Consider the following 16,989-nt stretch of genomic DNA (forward strand, 5'->3'; position numbering starts at 1 on the left):
CAGACATTAGCCTTCTACTTTTCAGCTAATTACAAGTGTGGAGAGCAATTCTGGAGTGCCTTATCAGTGGCTGAACTCATGAACAGGATCACACACTCTGCACTTTGAGTCACTTGCTGGTCTATGGATTTTGAGAGGATACAACCCTTCCTGGGTGTCCAGACTTCCCTTTGAACTCTTGTATAGTTTTTGCCCTTGTGCAGTGAAGCTTTACTACAGGTGAAGATCCTTTGTCTCCTCCCTTCAGTCACAGACTTCATCCCTAAAAGAAGCAGGTGGAAGTCCTTCTCTTTGTCCTTCCTCATCCTGAATTTCCTCTCTGAGCTTTATCTGTAGCAGGCCAGCATGGTGAGAGACTTTTCATGTGAGTGACAGCAAAGTGCAAAAGGAGAACAAAATAAAAAGAAATGCATCATGGCTTATCCCATCTCCTTACACAGACTAATGCCCATCTCATGCAACTGCACAATCCTGGCACCTGTGCAAAATTTTAAAAAAAGTACATGAGAGAAGCTTTACCTCCTCCAGTTCCTCCCAGTTGTAGTTACTGTTTCCAACTATCATGGCCCTGAGCTCTGTGGGCTGGAAGAGTTCCAGGACCTTCCCACCACACACTTTCAGGAAGCCAGTAGAGAAGGCTGTGTACCACTCTTGGATGGAGAGGTTGAAGATGTAATTTACGTAGGCTTCGACAAACTCTTCCCTAAAGCATTGAGAGAAAGCAGGCAAAAGAAAGCACTTTTAATCACATGTCCAAGCAGCAGCACTGCCAAATTTTCCTGCTTCTGCTTGTAAAATGTTATGCAAACATGAGTCTCCAGCAGGCTCAAACCACTGCCCTCCACTCCCTAAGTCACTGCAACATGGACAGAGTGCTCAGCAGCAAGTGCTACCATGTGTCTGCTCATTCCCTGGCAGTGGGGGCAAGGGAGGTCCTCCAGCTTCTCTACCACCAGTAAAGCTGAGGGGGTTACAACTGGAAGAAACATTTTGGCCTTTTCGTGGAGTTGTTCTCACCACACAAACTATGCAACATCAGTGAGGGATGGGTGAGGAAATAAAGAAGCAGACTAACAATAAACGAAAACCTGGAGTAAGAAATCATATATCAAAGGGGGAGTTATTTTCCAGTGCCTTTGTTTTATTGTCATTTTCCCCATAGTCACCTGAGCATTAGGGAAATTCAAGCTGATTAAGCACTTAACTGTTGCTTAATTCCTCACTGGCTGTTACGGTCATGAACCCTGCATCAGGAGCATTTTATGAACTCCAAAGGAGAAAGGGAAAATGCAGGCATTTCCTACCCTGCAATAGTCAGTTACAGCACACCTGTGCATTCCCAGTCCCAATAAACTTTCCTCATACAGGAAGGGCAGTGCCCACAGACATGCACACAGCAAACTGTTCAGGCAAATTGGTCCCTGGCATCTAAATGTAGAGGTGGAGGAAGTCATTAAGCACTGCAAGGTAAATTGACAGCCATGTCTAGACTTGGATTTAGAGGTTAGCTTGAGTTCAAAACTCCAGTCAGGATAAAGCCATTGAATTTTGGAATGTTAAGCTGGTGGAACTACACACTAGCCTTTCTCCTTAAGGATTTTCTTTCCTTGTTTCCTATCTTGACTTAATAAACTTCCAATAGTTAACCCTGGTGTTCTTCCCAAGTGTTCTCAGTTAAAATCTTTGTTCCTTTGTACTGGATGGCGTACAGTAAAAAAAGGGCAGGTATTCTTTTGAATGTATGTGCCCAACCTAAAAACATAAAGGGGTCTATCACTGGCATTTTTATCTTTCCTTCACTGTTGCAGGGGTAGATTAAACACTCCTCTGTTTTACCTGAAGTCCATCTTCTCTCTGTGGGCTCTGCATGGAGGCAGCTCTTAGCTGTGTAATTGCACCATTTTGGGCAGTAGTAAAGTAGGTAAGAAGTAACACACACAAAGCTTTTGCTATAGCAATGGCTTCAGACACATTCAAAACCCTTTTAAATAATCAGATTAATAGGAAACTACTTCATCTCCAGCCTTGCCAGTAAGGTCTTCAGCAATCCTAGCACAAGTCCCTACCCATGCTGCTGAGTAGTCACTGGATCACAATGTTTTGCCAGCAGAGAAAGAATGTGAACACTGCTTCAAGTAATAAAGGCATTTGTAGAAATCCAATTACAGGATTATGGGAAGAAAATAGTTCAGCAGCTGGACAAAAAAAAAAAGGGGGGGAATGGTAGCTGTGCTAGTAATAACTCTGGGCTGTTCAGTCAAATGGAAAGGGATCCAAGTACAGCAGGTCCTTCTGGCTGTGATCAGGGGCGGGAGTCAGGCTGTGCTCAAAGGAAAGTTTCTGGCTCCAGAATTAGGGAGTACAAACAAGCCTGCCAGGCTCAGTTTTGTTGGTCACATACAGTTCCACTCTGAGCCATCAGGACTATTAACCCAGGCCAAAATCATGTCTCCAGTGTCTACTTAAAATGAGAAGGCTACCAAGGTCTATACAGATGGTATTTTATACTTTTATAGGGAAGATGTCAGTCCAAGTGCATGGCACATTTTTCAAACATTGGCAGAAAGATGATGAAAACTTGATTTTTGTTCAAGTGCCACTAGGGCCCAGTAACTTTTGAGCAACTGGTCTTAAAATTTGTTTGCAGTGACTGCTAATTACCCCCTCCACTTCCCTTCAGCAGGGTTTTTGTGGCACATGACTTCAGCACAAGCATGAGTCCATCCCCACAGGTGCCCCACTTGCCTGTTGTCCTTCTGCACCAGGATTTTATCTCCATCTTCAACCAGGTTCTTCTGCTCTGTCACACCATAGCTTTCCCTGCAGATCTGTACAAAACCAGAAATTAATTTTACCAGAAGTATTTTCTGGGGCATGTGCCTACAAGAAAGATGGAGTCCTCTTAGACAGCTGAGGACTGGCATGTCCTCTGGGTGGGCCAGAGAAAATGGTATGTGCAGAAAATTCTGTTCTCTGCTCTGCTCCAAGTACCCCATGTGCTTCAACACCCTCCATCACCTACATTTACTGTAGGACTGCTATTAAGTTGAAATGTGAATTTAAAAAAGAATAAAAATTATTTTAGGTAAATTTCCTGGAGAAAAAAAACAAAATTGATAACTAAAAACCTGTTTTTAACTAAGCCCATGAGTTTTGGCAATAAAAAGGACTTCCTTTTTTAACAGAAACTCAGTGGGTTAATTAATCCTCTCTCACTGGAAGAATAAATGACAGACATTTTCCTGCTTTTGCCAGCCTAGGATGGCACCAGTACAAACCTACACTCCATACACTAACTGGTTACCTGAAAAAAATGCAAAATGATCAATTTTCAAGTTGCCATCAACAAAAGAGGCCCTTATGTGTGAAAAAGAATTTGGAGAAAAGTCTCTTTTGTTACTTTAAAGGTATCCTTTTTTTACACAGTCTACATTACCATCACTTCATTTACATGCTCTCATTCATGCAAAAAGAAAATGGGCACCTCTCTCCTTGCTCAGAAAAGTTCTTCACAGTGTGGAGCAGTTTTATGGTACCTTGTTTTTACCCCAGGGCAGGCCTTGGACAGAGTAAAAAATGATACAGATCAAGATGAACCCATCATTCTATAACCTGTTAGAGCATCAGGTCTTTAAACAGTGACAAAAAAGTTCTTTTGAAAACCACTCAGCTTAATCTACTTACTAACTCAGTTTTTAGGACCACATACATACAAAAGAAGGGAGCTGACAGCAAAGAACATTTTAATATTAGCATGGCATGGGCTATGTGCTATAGGCATTTGGAATAAGCCAGAATACACATGAAAATACAGATGAGCTTCAACTGATTACCATAGGAATCAGAGAGTTGATAAGTCAAATGTGTCTTACTGTAAAATTCAAACAGAACGTCTCCTCCACATCTTCCCCAGGGTAATCTAAAAGTTGCTGGAGACTCCTAAACAAGTAGGGAAAGAAATGAAAAAAAGAATAATCAGATATTTTAAAAGCCATACTGCTAACAGGGAAAACAAATTCAACAGAAGTAAACAGCAGCATATATCTGGGTACTGGGATTGCAAGAGAGAGAATCTGAGTCACCTGAAGCAGTAAGAAAGAAATATACCTCAAATAAAGAGATGCTTTGTTAGGAGCAGGATAAATGCCAGTCCCACAGAAACTGTCAATACAGTCTACGCCTACCTTGTTCATGGATCATATTTAATGATCCTGGCTCTGGAACAGAATTAGATTTCTAGCTCTAAAGTTCTAAATCTATGTCATCACCACACAAAGGTCTGAGGGAGTGAAGGAAGAGACATAGGTGGACTGTATCTATATGCCCACCATATAGAAAATACTCTGCTACCCCCCAGAATCCTGCTGCTGTCTTCCTGGCATTTTACCTCATTATTGATAAATACAGCTGTCAATTCCTGTAGGTAAATCAGATGGCAACTCAGAAACAGAAATAAGACAGCAGTCAGACAGTGGGATCTTAACTTCCCAGTGTGAGGGGAAACTAGTATCCCCATGCAATTAGGAGAAAAAGATTCAATACACCATTTGGAAAAAATACTTTTCATTCTACTCAACTTCTTCCAGTCATGGAAGCAGGTCAGAGCTGCTCTGGTTCATGGATGGGACAATTCACAGCACTACACACAGTTCCTTGCTTGCTAGTCTGAGCCTGGCTGGAGGGGAATGGCTGAGGTAGGATCTGGGATCATGCACACAGCCACGCAGGGCAGGGACAGGCTTGTTCTCAAAGGGGGGTGTGGGAGGTGTCTTTTGGCTGTGCTGGCAACCAGTTTTTGGGGGTCAGGAGGGTGGGAGCCTAAGCAGATGGACCCAACAGCCTGTGGGAGAGAAGTCTCACACAAAATTCATCCCAGCTCATGTTTTGCTAGGACGACAGTCACCCAGATTAATCAGTTACTCAAAAGGACCAGGAGGTGTTTCATTCATCAGCTTTCACCTAATTTGGCACTTCCTGTTCTTGGCTAGATGTTCTACCTTCCCAGAAAAGCTGCAAATTTTGATTTTCATACCTTCCTTCTGTCGGGGACAGCTCCTTCAAATCCTCTAGGCAGGGCTTCACATTCAAGAGTTTTTTGTACAGAGCCAAGGGAAAGTGAAGGTCTACCACTGTGAAATTGTAGATTGCAAGACCACATATGATGCCAATCAAGTGAAACCAGTTGTGTTCTACAAAACACTGCAAAACCACACAGAGAAATTCTGATGAGACACTCCGTCACTGTTGCAATGCACAGTACCCTTTCCCCCATGCACTAAGAAACCAGACTCTGATTTTCCAGTTGGGACAGAGAGCTCCCATCAAGAGCCACTTTGGTTGTAAATTTCTTGCTGGTGTGTGGCACAGAAATGAAGCTTCAAAAACCATGCTCTATGACTTTTGTAAACCATGACTGCTGTGGAAACAGCAGCTTTCCACCTTACCTGCCTTTAAATTCCTTTTTAAATACCTGTGTTCAGACACTGTCTTGGGTTGCAATACAGGATTGTGACCAAAAGTGTGTATTCTACCTCCATCTGTTGAAACCAGGTGGGGCAGTGATCCTTGTCTCTGTGGCACACATAATCTGCTAATGGGTCATCTGTTTAAACCAGGTGGGGCAATGTTCTTTATCTTTTCCATGACTCATCCTTTCTCCAGGAAAATATTGTCTGTTAATGGGCCATTGAGTCTCGAGATATAATGACTGATAAAATTAAATCATCCCATTGTGAGATGCTCCAGCCAGGTGTAGAAGCCAGATATTTCCTACCTAGATAAAAAGCTGAGATTTTGGACACCAAGGCAGCCTTCTTTCCACTGGATTCCAGAGTAAAGCCAGACCTTTCCACATCATCACTGGACTTCTGGAGGAAAACTGCACCTTCTACAGGAGCACTGCTTCAGCTGAACCACATCTGCCACTGTAGGAGGATGCAGCCACCATTTAATGGGACTGCTAACAACACCCTGACTGACAGGGTGTCAGGTTGTATTCTGACTCTGTGTTTTGAGATTGTTCTTTGTAATACTGTATTTTTATTTTAAATTTTCCTAGTAAAGAACTGTTATTCCTATTCCCATATTTTTCCTGAGATTCCCTTAATTTAAAAATTATAATGATTTGGAGGGAGGGGGGTTATATTTTCCATTTCAAAGAGAGGCTCTTGCCTTCCTTAGCAAACACCTGTCTTTCAAACCTAAACAAACACTAACAGTGCTTCAGTGTTTACTGTCTATATACTGCAAGGAAATGTGTTAACAATCCTTTCCCTATTTACCCATCCTATTTTCTATTAAAAGCTTTTGCATCAGCACAGTTCTACTCAGGCAGATAGATTAGTAGAGGTGCTAGCACAGACCTCCTTTTCTTCACTTATTGACTCTCAATGTGTCAGTCACAAACTGGCTGCCCACGTTTGTTAAATGCTCAAATACATGACTCATTTTCAGTGCTTACACTGTCATCACTCCTGGTGCCAAAAGACTTGTTTTATAGCGCTGACATTAGCAGTGAATGCTCTGTAATACTGTTTACAAGTTAAAAAAGGTATCAGGCCACTTCCTTCCTTGTAACCCCCCTAGCAGGACAGCCACACCTTAAGGGAAGGCTGGCAACATCATTTCCCACCTTGCTACCTATGGAGGTGAAGGAAAGGACATAAAACACCATCTCCAGCCATCTAACAGGTACACATCTTCCACTCCACACTCTTCCAAAACAAACAACCTTCCACTGCAAGCCATGTTTCTTGCTCTTTAAGAGCTTCCTCACAAAGCATTAACAACTGTAGATCCTGAAGGCAATAGTGATTCATGACTAAGTGGATCGGCTGCAATTATGTGAACAGCAAGGGAGTCACAGAACTCTAATGCCATTACCACATAAACCTCTCACTCTGTAACACAGCACATGACCATCACATTCATGATAGTAAGAGTTCTATTACCTGTCACCTGAACTTTAATACAAGTTTGATTATGGGATAAGAATAGAGAGAGAGCCAGCTCTTTAACAGGCACAACCATCACCATTCTACTAAAGTTAATGGACCTACTTAACACTAACTAAAGTTCACATTGTATCACGAGCAGAAAATGAGAGGAAGAACATTTCTTTCATAGTTTGCCACTAACTTCCTTGTAATTTAAATGCAGCATTTATTCCAACCTGCATGTATTGAGGGCAAGGGCTTACCGTGTCTGAAAACCACAGCAGGTTTGACTCTGGGTAGTAAGTGAACATGCCATAGATAGGGTTGAGTAGCTCTTTTAACAACAGCAGGAAAAATTCCTTTGTCACTCCTCCAGCATCAACAGCTTCCTCACCATCAAAGATGACCTGTAGAAAAAACAGGTCAGGAACAGGGATGCAGAGCTGAAACTGAGTGAATCAGACCTCTCTCTCTCTAATTGAGAGCCATGCAAAGCAATTTGTCCAACATGCCCAAACCCAGAGTAAACCACGAGCTCATTTCTGTGCTCTGCCTGCAGGGACAGAAAAGGAACAGGGGTGGCAAATCAGGTATTTTGAGAATATTTAAATCCTTATGCAAATCATAAATAACCACCTTTAAATCCCTAGGCAAATCATAAATAACCAACAATCAAAGCAGCAGCATGACAGCAGCTACTGAGGATTGTGGTAATCTCTAAGAGATAAAACACATCCTAAAATGCTTCTTCTCCTTCTTGACACACCAGAAGAAGAGAGCAAACCCTGTGTTTGCCTTCTTGTAAACTATCCACAGCCAAAGCACTCCAGGAGTCAGAAAAAAGACTTGGTCTTTGCACTGACTAGACCAAATGTTCCCATGTGTGACAGCTATGGAGAAGCTACTGCACACTGGTGAAGCAGTAATGTGAATGGCTGAAAAGCTGCAGAAATGTTTGCTAAATGAGAGGGTGCTAAAGATATGGGGGAAACTTACTTTGAGAGGTTTTTTCAAATCAATGTCTGAATGGATGCTCAACTCCCTTAAAGCATCACCAACTAAGTTACTCCTTCGAACATGAAGTACCAGGAAAGGGCTTCTGGCCAGCAGAGGCTCCAGGGTGAGAAGCATGAAAACATTCTGCAAATTTGCACCATTTATTGCAACCTGTAAATAAAAGAAGTGAAAAGCAGCCACAGCTCAGATTGTTTCTTCCCATGAAAGGAAAAGAGTTAACAACTACATGCCTGGTGCTCCTTTCTGCTTTTGGGTTTTCCCAGGTTCAATAATGCCATGCTCACTCTGTACTCTGTATGCCTGTATGCCCTGTTCCCCCATTTCCCACACCAACACTTTCAGTCCACTGATCAATTCATCACATTTAATCAACAGAGATTAAATTCCTGAATATTTTTTTTACCTTAGGCAGGTGGCTGGGGAGAAGAGGCTTTATTCATGTTCTTACTAAGTCTACTGGTTTCTCTGGCATCTAAGTGGTTGCCTTGCTAAAGATACTGTCTCTCAGGACAACAAAACCTGTACCACTCTTCTGTTCTGGTAAGGTCAATATCTCCCTTCAGCAGTGCACTGCTGACAAATTGGGCAGCTGAAAACATGCAAGAGGCTGACAACATGAGAGCAGGAGCAGGTGATTGCTGCATCTGAGCACAGGCCAAGCCTTTTCTGCCTTGCTGCAGGCTGTGTGCTCAAGCAGTCACAGAAAAGCCAGGAAATAGGTATTAAGTGACTGTGATGACAGTTTTCCACCCTGAAACCTGACAACCAAGGACCTCAGAAAGTTTATTTCACAGAGATGGGACCAGTCCCAGACCCAGCTGCCCTGGATGAGGGGTCAGTACCCAACACCTTGCCTGTCTCAGGAGGCACCTGTGTGAGCAGTGCCTGGCCCTGGGACATTTACACTGGCACTGCTGCCCTTGTCACAGCCTGGCTGGGAGCTGGCTTGGCTGCCACCTACAGGGTGCTGGAGCTGGACACCTGCTGTCAGTACACTCCTGGAGGGCCCCCAGGCTGTGCCCCTCACTGCAACTGGGTGGGTGGGCTTCTGGCAACAGCTGCTGCCTGCAACCACAAACAGCATCAGGAGCTGGTCTAAACACTCACCTCATTATTAGAAGGAGCAACCACTCCTGCAGCAGGCAGACATTTCAAAACAAGTGTCCATGTACCTGAACATCTGTCTACTTGTCTAGTCTTACAACTCCTACCTTACTCCATATCCTTGGATTATAAATACATAACTACTCCTTCTCTATACAGTTTAAATTTCCAGCACATGCACATCTGACATTCTGATGTTGCCAGACATTTTAAAGGAAAGACACCAAGCGCTGCCTCTGCAATATCCAGGGCAAAGAGGTTCTCCAGCTACACTGCCCTCCTGTATCATGGAAAATATAAAATGTTGCACACACCAGCTCCCAGTTAACTCCCTTTCTGTGCAGGCACCATTGCAAAAGGCAGAGATAAAGAGATGTGCCGGGAAAATTGGGAGAGAGAATGATTACCTGCATCTGTAATTCGGCATCTGTCTGTAACATCTTGGTCTTAGCTTGAGCATCAAAGATGAAAGGGTAAGAGCAGAGAGTCACAGCATCCTGCAAGAAAGGCAAGATTTGTTCCTATCTACACTTCCCAGAGCATTTTTTTAAACAAGTCTTGAGAAACAATTTTCTTACCTGCATGATGGATGGTCTTACTTTCTGTGAAAGTAAAAGAGAAGCATGAAAATCTTTCACTCTTTCAATTTTGTGTGGGCTTTTTTGGATGGACTAGTCCAAAGGTGACCCAAAGTAAATTTTCCTCCTTTGGGACCAACAACCCATTTTTGTTTCTCTTAAAGAAAAGCATGGGAACTTCCTTCTCAAGAAAATGCACAAGTCTAATTCAAAACAGGAACATCAATCATTACTAAGAGGACTGACTGGCACAGCATCCTGTGTTAGTCTGCCATGGGTGAAACTTGTTCTTATGAAGAGTAACAAAGGCAGAAACCACATGAAACAACAGGAGAGGCTATAAGGCCACTACATGGTGATACAAGAACACCCCTGCAATGCAAATTACTCATCATTAGACATATTGACACATTTTTAACTATCCCTTTCACAAATTTAAGTCAGTACTTTATTGTTCTGCTCACTAAAGGTAAGCACACAGCAGCACTATTTAAATGATGGAAAGCAGAGGATGGGGACACAACACACACAATGCTACAAAGCTCATGAAAACACACACAAAGTTATCACTACAGTCAGGTTTTACTCTTGCAGCATCCCTTGGCAGATGTTTTTGATGCTTTTTCACACTTGAAATTCCTCTCTTTACTATAATTAAATAATCTCACCAGGTTCCCACATAGCATATTCCAGCCCTCAGTTTATTTATCTCCTTTCTTACAGATGGGAAAGTGAGACATAAAAGAGGTGAAGGGTCTTACCCAAGATCACCCAGCAGGTTACTGGAAGAGCCAGGAATAGAACCCACATCTCTTGAGGCTTGGTTCAGTCCCCTAGCCAGAACGCCACACTGCCTCCTCTTACAGAGCAACATTTTAACATCACTGGCTACATTATTCACAATACCTGCCTAAACAGCAGAAGTAAAGGGCAAAAATTATAATTTTAGAATACAGGACTTGGCTCCTGAGGTCTTGATTACATTAAAAGGATCCAGTGACTGAATTAATCCCCTTGTGCAAAGACTGAATGAAATTCACATGAATAATCAGAGACTGTTGCAAGCTTTGGTTAAATATTGCTAGCTCCAACTCTTTTGACAGCCTGTTTTTTTTTTTTTTTTGTCAATTTTGTAAAGCACTGAGGTATTTGTAAAGATCTGAGATATTTAACATACAGAAGCTCCTACACTGAATACATTATGCTCTCATTAAGGATATTGGAAATACAGATCTACAGCCAGAGACACAAATACAGACAGCTATTTCATCTCTACACATAAAACCTCTTACCATTCCAGCCTGGTGCAGAAACCACATGAGATAATCCTCCTGAATGTCCACCAAACTGGAAATCTCAGGGATATAAAACTTATCATATTCCACATGTTTAACCTTCTGATTCACCTAATAAAGAGAACAGATGGAAATATTCAACATATTTTAACATATTTTCAGGTTTGTTTTTATAAATTCAGTTATAGGAGCTTGCAACAAAAGTACTCAAAGTTTTGCAAACAATACACCATCTCTTATATTTTGGTACAAGCCAAGAAGAATCAATAGAACCTCTTTATAACTTTAGCTCCCTCTCCTCCTCACCCCAACCACCCAGCAACAACACAGTGAGAGCAGAGACCATGAAGGGACAGGTGCTTGTGATGCCAGAGTGTAAGGCCCAACAGCAGCCTTCTTTAGGGTCACTTTATTTCTAGTCTCTTGAGACAGGATTGAACAATCTTCAAGAACCTTGGACTTAGGAAAGCCACTAGCATCTTTGCCATGTTGTGACTTGATGGACAGTGACACAGCTCATGACTGGCAAAGGGCAGACAAGACTGAACCATCTTGAGCCAACACATGCCCAGGCTTTCCCCTCACCTTGTGCAGTTTCTCCAGAAGCCTGAGAGCAGCTGTAATGTAGCTGCTGAACAGGACTGGAATCAACAGTGTCTTCCTTCCACTGAGGAGGTAAACCACTGCACCTTTATAGAGGTCCACAAGCCTGAGGAAGTATCTTGGGCACACCTGAGACCACCAGTTATCTGCAAAGCAGAAGACATCAATATAAACCTGAATCAAAGGTTATCCACTAAATAAGGGGCTACAACTGAAAAAAAAAAAAAGCAGAATACACCTGAAGACTCCTTCAAAAAACTTCCCTATTCCTGTCCTAGTGGTAGCAACCAGAAAGTGAGGCAGAGTCATCTAAATTATCAGAAACTGAAAAGCTCCCCCTTTCCACTCTCATCCAGCCACACCAGCCATTACCCAGCCCAAACCCTGACCAGGGTGAGAGCCTGAATTTGAAGTTTCTCAGACTTTAAACCAAGACACTGTTTCAAGTATCTGGCATTCAGAATACTGTGATCTTGAGGGCAAACATCTATCTCTCAGGAGTGACAAGGAAAGAATTGCTTGGGCAATTCTCTGTACCACCACATCCTTTTCCAGCAGGTGTCAGAGCATGTCTCGTGGCACATCTGCACTAAAGGATTAACTCCCCCTCTTTAGAGAGGCTGATTTCTTTCTTGCCAAGGACAGGCAATCCTTACTTTCCCCTGAAGGGACCTGGACTATTATTAGCTTCTTTCCTAGAACCAATCACCTGTGAAGTAAAAGCTGGAGCCTAGGACTTTTTTGGAGGTCTGAATGCATCACATAACATTTTACATGATAATATCAGGTTTAGTACAAGACATCCTTAAGAAACAGAGTAATATAAGAACAGTAGTAGCGTAACAAATTAAGTAATAATCATTAAGCAGCATATGTTCTGATCAGTTTAAAATAAGGTTAGAGGAAAACACATTAGAAATTAAAAGACTCAAGATGGGAGAAGAGTTTTAGTGTTCAGGTAAGTCACAGACCAAGGTTTGTCTGCAGCTTGTAGAGGACAAAATAATTCAGTATTATATTTAGTATTTTTTTTTAGCTTATACATAAAAGATATTCTAAAGTGATCAATAGCTAACCAAACTTATGAGAATAGGATCATTTAATCTTCACAATATAGAAAAATCTATGTTTCTGTAGAGAAATTTATCTGGAACTGAGTCTCTGAATGTGGTTAAACTAGATAAGGTAAATTAGATTAACCTGTTCAGTAAGTGTTCTTTGAAATGATATTTTACTTCTAAATGAAACCAATTCTTAAATGGCACTCACCAAGCACTTTGCTGGGGTTGGTATCCAGGCGCAAAATAGCCATTGCTAGAGGAAGTGTTAGAGAGATGTAATACTTGGAGTCTTGGAATGGTGGGAATTCTGGGAGAATCAGATAGATCCTCATTGCCTCAACATCTGGTGGAGAGCTGGACAGCTGAGGAATCAAAAAGCTTTCAAAGCTCTTCAGTATCTAGAGAGAAAACAAACCAAAAACGACAACTTACCCTGAGTGATAGAGCACCTACAATGTAGATGATGTTCAAGGGCTGATGAAATAGTAAAATCCGGTTTTAAAAGTCAAACCCAGAGTGAAAAAACCCAAAACTATAAATATTATAGCTAAAAGTGGGAAGGGGAACACGTATGCTTTTATACCACAGCTCTGCACTTGTGAAAGAAATTCTCTGTGTTAGAATAAATTATACAACCATGAAGTACTCAACTCCTGACAGACACACAATAATTACAAATATACACAGAATTTATTTCAGTAGACATTCAAGTACTAAATGCTATGAGATAAAATTTGTTTTTAAATAAAAGCCTTGGAGACACATTCCAAGGAGGACAAAATCAGCCCAGGTCAAAAGAGAAGTACCATTAGGTGTCTGGCTTTTAGTTTTGTAATACAACCTTTGCCCAACAATGCTGCTTATACCTGCATGTTAGAGAGGGACAAAGCCCTGATTTCCCCTCTGAATACCCAAATCTCAGAAATGCAGTACCTGCTCTAGGAGAATAGAGTGCTGGGAGTTCATCAGCTTCTCAAACAGCACTCTCGTGGAGTTCAGATCAATCCCTGGGATCTTTGGACTGGTTTTAAAATGTTCATCAATCCTTTAAAAAAATAAATCACAGACAGGCATAAGTTTAAGGGAGAGACCCCATTACCTGTGCATTGACATGGCCTGAGAGCAAGCAATAGAGAAATGATCACTAGGGAATTCATAAGACTAGAAACAAAGACTCTCCCTTTTGAATTCCTCCAGGCCTTGGTTAGAGCTGGGATTATTGCAGAGAAACACTTCAAAGGTGAAATTGTCCTTTGGTGTCCCCAGGACTCCTTCACTGACTTAAGAGCACTGTATTAGACCTTCTGAAGGGGAAGGCAGCTATTAAAGACAGAATGCATTTGTCAGTTTGATGGTGTGACTGTAACAACACGAGGAGCTGTAGAATGGCTGTTCCCATAAAAGCACAGGCTCCAGGCTGGAAACAGCCCCCCAGAGACACACCATGGTACAGAGCACTTTGGGCTGTGCTCTGCAATGGTAGTGCTGAGTGTGCTCAGGCACACAGCCATGGAAAAGCTGCTCCCCCATCTAATCCTGTAATGCAAACAGGCTAACATGGTCTTAGGGTATGGCACAGATGCACTGGGGTATTTCTATCAAGTGCACCTTGGCATAAGACTTCATGTAGAAAAGTACATAGTTAAATACAGCCTCAATTAAGGCTTCAGAATTTATCATTCATTTGGTCAAAGATTTTCTGTGGAAGTTAAGTGTTGCACTAGCCAACACACCACTGAAGTAGAAGAACAACTGTATTTGGCTGATGAAGCCATAAACTCCACTCATTTCCACATTCAAAGGAGACATGAGACTATTTAAAGTGACTCAACAACTTGGATACCTCAACAAGGGTTTTAAACCAACATGACACAACCCTCCTGATGCAACAACATGACACAACACTAGAGAAGAAACTACTGGACAAGCAGAAAACCACCAGAATAATTAGCAAACTATCTTCTCTTTCAAGTTGCTCTTGAAATGTATTGCACAAAGATTACTCAAAGTAAGTTTTTTTCTTCACCTAGTTACAAGTTACTTATCACATCACCAGAAAAATTTCTCTTCCTCCTCCTCCTCATCTTATGCTGTTACCTCCTCAACTTTTACAGATACAGCCATCACAAGCCTTCCCAACCCACAGCCTTTGACTCAGCTATGTGTCTCACAACCTTGTCACCACCTATTGTGGGTTACACTCATTTGAAATTCCTCCTTTTGTAAGCAGGAGCACAAAACTTTCCACATATGATGTCACCTAAAGGAAAGCACTTCTGTGCTGCCCCTGATGTATTTTCAAGAGCAGCCTGAGTGCAAGTAAGCTTTCACATGCACCAGCTAAGTCAGCTGGATGAGAGACTATTCAGATACTTGGTACCCCTAATTTCCCTTCATGTTCTATTCCTATCCCTCTCTTTAACAATGTTAGTATCTGTTTCACAAGGAGGAATAACAGTTGTGGCAAGTCCAAGGAATCTGTGCCACTCACAGTACACTCACCATGCACTCTCTTAGACCATGTGCCTTCCTTATCCAGCTCTGACCACCCACCCCTTTAGGTAACATCCTCTGCCTTCATCTTCTGCCTGATCAAAAAAAAAATCAAATTCCCCTGCAGAAGTGAGTGAAGTAAAGTGATTCCAGTCTGCATCAAGGGAAAGCCATACATCTGGAAATCTGGTACTTACTTCTTCTCCAAGAAGCTTCCATTCCAGCAGGCAGCTGAGGACAGTATCTGAACAACATTACTGTTAGCAGCAGGAAGACAAAAGAAAATAGAGATACAGGTTATTATTGGATTCATCAGTAAATCTCTTAATCTCTCTTCCCTTCTTTTTATGGAAAACAATTTCAGGATAACCCCTTTAGAGGCACAGAGGGCAAGACTTCACTCAGGATCATGTAAGGTCCCTTTTTGAAAGGAGAAATTAATTCCTCCTTTCCACCTTTTCTGCCCTTCTCATGGCAGGCACACAGAGGAAAGAACTCAATCAGTCTGTTCACAGGTTCTTGCTACTTTTCATGATTTTTAAGCACACAGTGCTGGACAACTTGAAAATCAAATTCCCACCCACCATCTGCAATGCTGAGGCAGCCTCAAATTCCTCTGGTTTAGCTCAGAAGCTCTCACCTGGCAGCCTTGTGACTGGCAACTCCTCCCCTTGGAAACAACCAAGAACCACACTTGAAAAGGTTGCTAAATTTCAAGTGAAAGCATGGCACGGAAGCCAACAAAATTATTAATAGAACTTTCAACAAAAGGCTTGTCCAGTGCCACAATACCTACTTGACAGAATTAGAACAGTTCTTTTCTAAAAGCTTTTGCCTCCAGACATCTATAGTTTCATCATTTATTAAACAGGTGTAACGTGTTTCATTTATGGTCCGGAAATCATCAGCAGGCAAGGAATTCTGTGAGAAGATACAGATTTCAGCAAAGACAAGGCTTGTAAAACAATTCCTTCCTATCCATAATCCCTGTTTTAATAAATAAGTGATAGCCTCCTTAGTGTGGTCTCTGAAAACCAGTTTGGTTAGATGTTTTGTGGCATTACTAAGAAGTCCAAAAGGGAAGGACTTTCCTGAAAAAGTTTGAGAAAAAAAAAAAAAAAGATCCTCAAATACATTTCAAAAAGAAGAAAAGAAAAATAATTTCCTAGATGTACCAAAGCCTTCTTAAATACTGTCATATGTAACTACAGGCTTAGTACAGTTATTTTATACCTATGTCTATGCCTCAAAAGTTTATCCCAAACACTTCTTGGAAGAAAAAAAGAAGACAGAAGTGGGAAAACCAATTCAGCATTCAACCCTCCATTCAGCACTGCTTGACAAAATTCTCATTGTAAATGGCTGATGACCCTACACACCAACAATGCAGAAACCAGTGCCACAGGTGGCAAGCAGCCCCCACTTCCAACCTGCAAAGACTGGATTCCCCTCCCTGCTGATTAAACTGTTATCAGATCTTCCCAATGGCTTTGATATGCCTCTAGAGGAAGGCAACTCTCAGCCACTGAAGCTGTAAATCCCTTCAACAACTGTCAGGGCTGTTAAGGTTTGTAAGGCAGAATGGAGTCCAAAGCAATACTTCCATTTCAGAAGGTTTTAGCAAAAACAAAAGCTGTGCTGTGAATGCTGGTACAGGGGAGAAGGCTTGAAAAGACACTTCATTTGGTTTACCTCGTATTTGGAGCAAAGTACAAATGTTTGGTCTCCTCCAGAGAAGATATGTTTAACAATGTGGTATTTACAGGCATCTGTTTGAGAAAGACACAGTTGTGTTAGAGGCTGATGAATGCAAGACCCTACTTGTACTTTCTCCCCTCCCATTTGCACTGCCAGTACAACTACAAGGAGCACACGTGGGTCCTTTGAAGGCCCTGCTGAAATC

General features: G+C 41.9%; 1 protein-coding gene across 7 annotated transcripts in view; it reads right to left on the minus strand.

Moving 5' to 3' along the window:
* Positions 1 to 16,989, minus strand: part of HERC3 (HECT and RLD domain containing E3 ubiquitin protein ligase 3) — a 43,845-nt gene that overhangs the window by 2,557 nt on the left and 24,299 nt on the right. For 3 of the 7 annotated variants that reach the window (XM_079306276.1, XM_079306278.1, XM_079306277.1), the window contains 15 exons: positions 16,779 to 16,855; positions 15,883 to 16,007; positions 15,284 to 15,343; positions 13,527 to 13,638; positions 12,802 to 12,991; positions 11,515 to 11,678; positions 10,927 to 11,040; positions 9,635 to 9,658; positions 9,464 to 9,553; positions 7,932 to 8,102; positions 7,199 to 7,342; positions 5,033 to 5,199; positions 3,873 to 3,939; positions 2,746 to 2,828; positions 520 to 703 (listed from right to left, as the gene is read on the minus strand). In XM_079306276.1, coding sequence (XP_079162402.1) covers positions 520 to 703; positions 2,746 to 2,828; positions 3,873 to 3,939; positions 5,033 to 5,199; positions 7,199 to 7,342; positions 7,932 to 8,102; positions 9,464 to 9,553; positions 9,635 to 9,658; positions 10,927 to 11,040; positions 11,515 to 11,678; positions 12,802 to 12,991; positions 13,527 to 13,638; positions 15,284 to 15,343; positions 15,883 to 16,007; positions 16,779 to 16,855 — 1,772 coding nt within the window. Of the gene's footprint in view, positions 1 to 519; positions 704 to 2,745; positions 2,829 to 3,872; positions 3,940 to 5,032; positions 5,200 to 7,198; positions 7,343 to 7,931; positions 8,103 to 9,463; positions 9,578 to 9,634; positions 9,659 to 10,395; positions 10,545 to 10,926; positions 11,041 to 11,514; positions 11,679 to 12,801; positions 12,992 to 13,526; positions 13,639 to 15,283; positions 15,344 to 15,882; positions 16,008 to 16,778; positions 16,856 to 16,989 lie in introns of those variants that run through there. The other 4 variants (XR_013774333.1, XM_079306279.1, XM_079306280.1 and 1 more) reach the window with 4 other exon arrangements.

Source organism: Erithacus rubecula, assembly GCF_903797595.1.
Source record: "Erithacus rubecula genome assembly, chromosome: 5".
NCBI lineage: Eukaryota > Metazoa > Chordata > Aves > Passeriformes > Muscicapidae > Erithacus > Erithacus rubecula.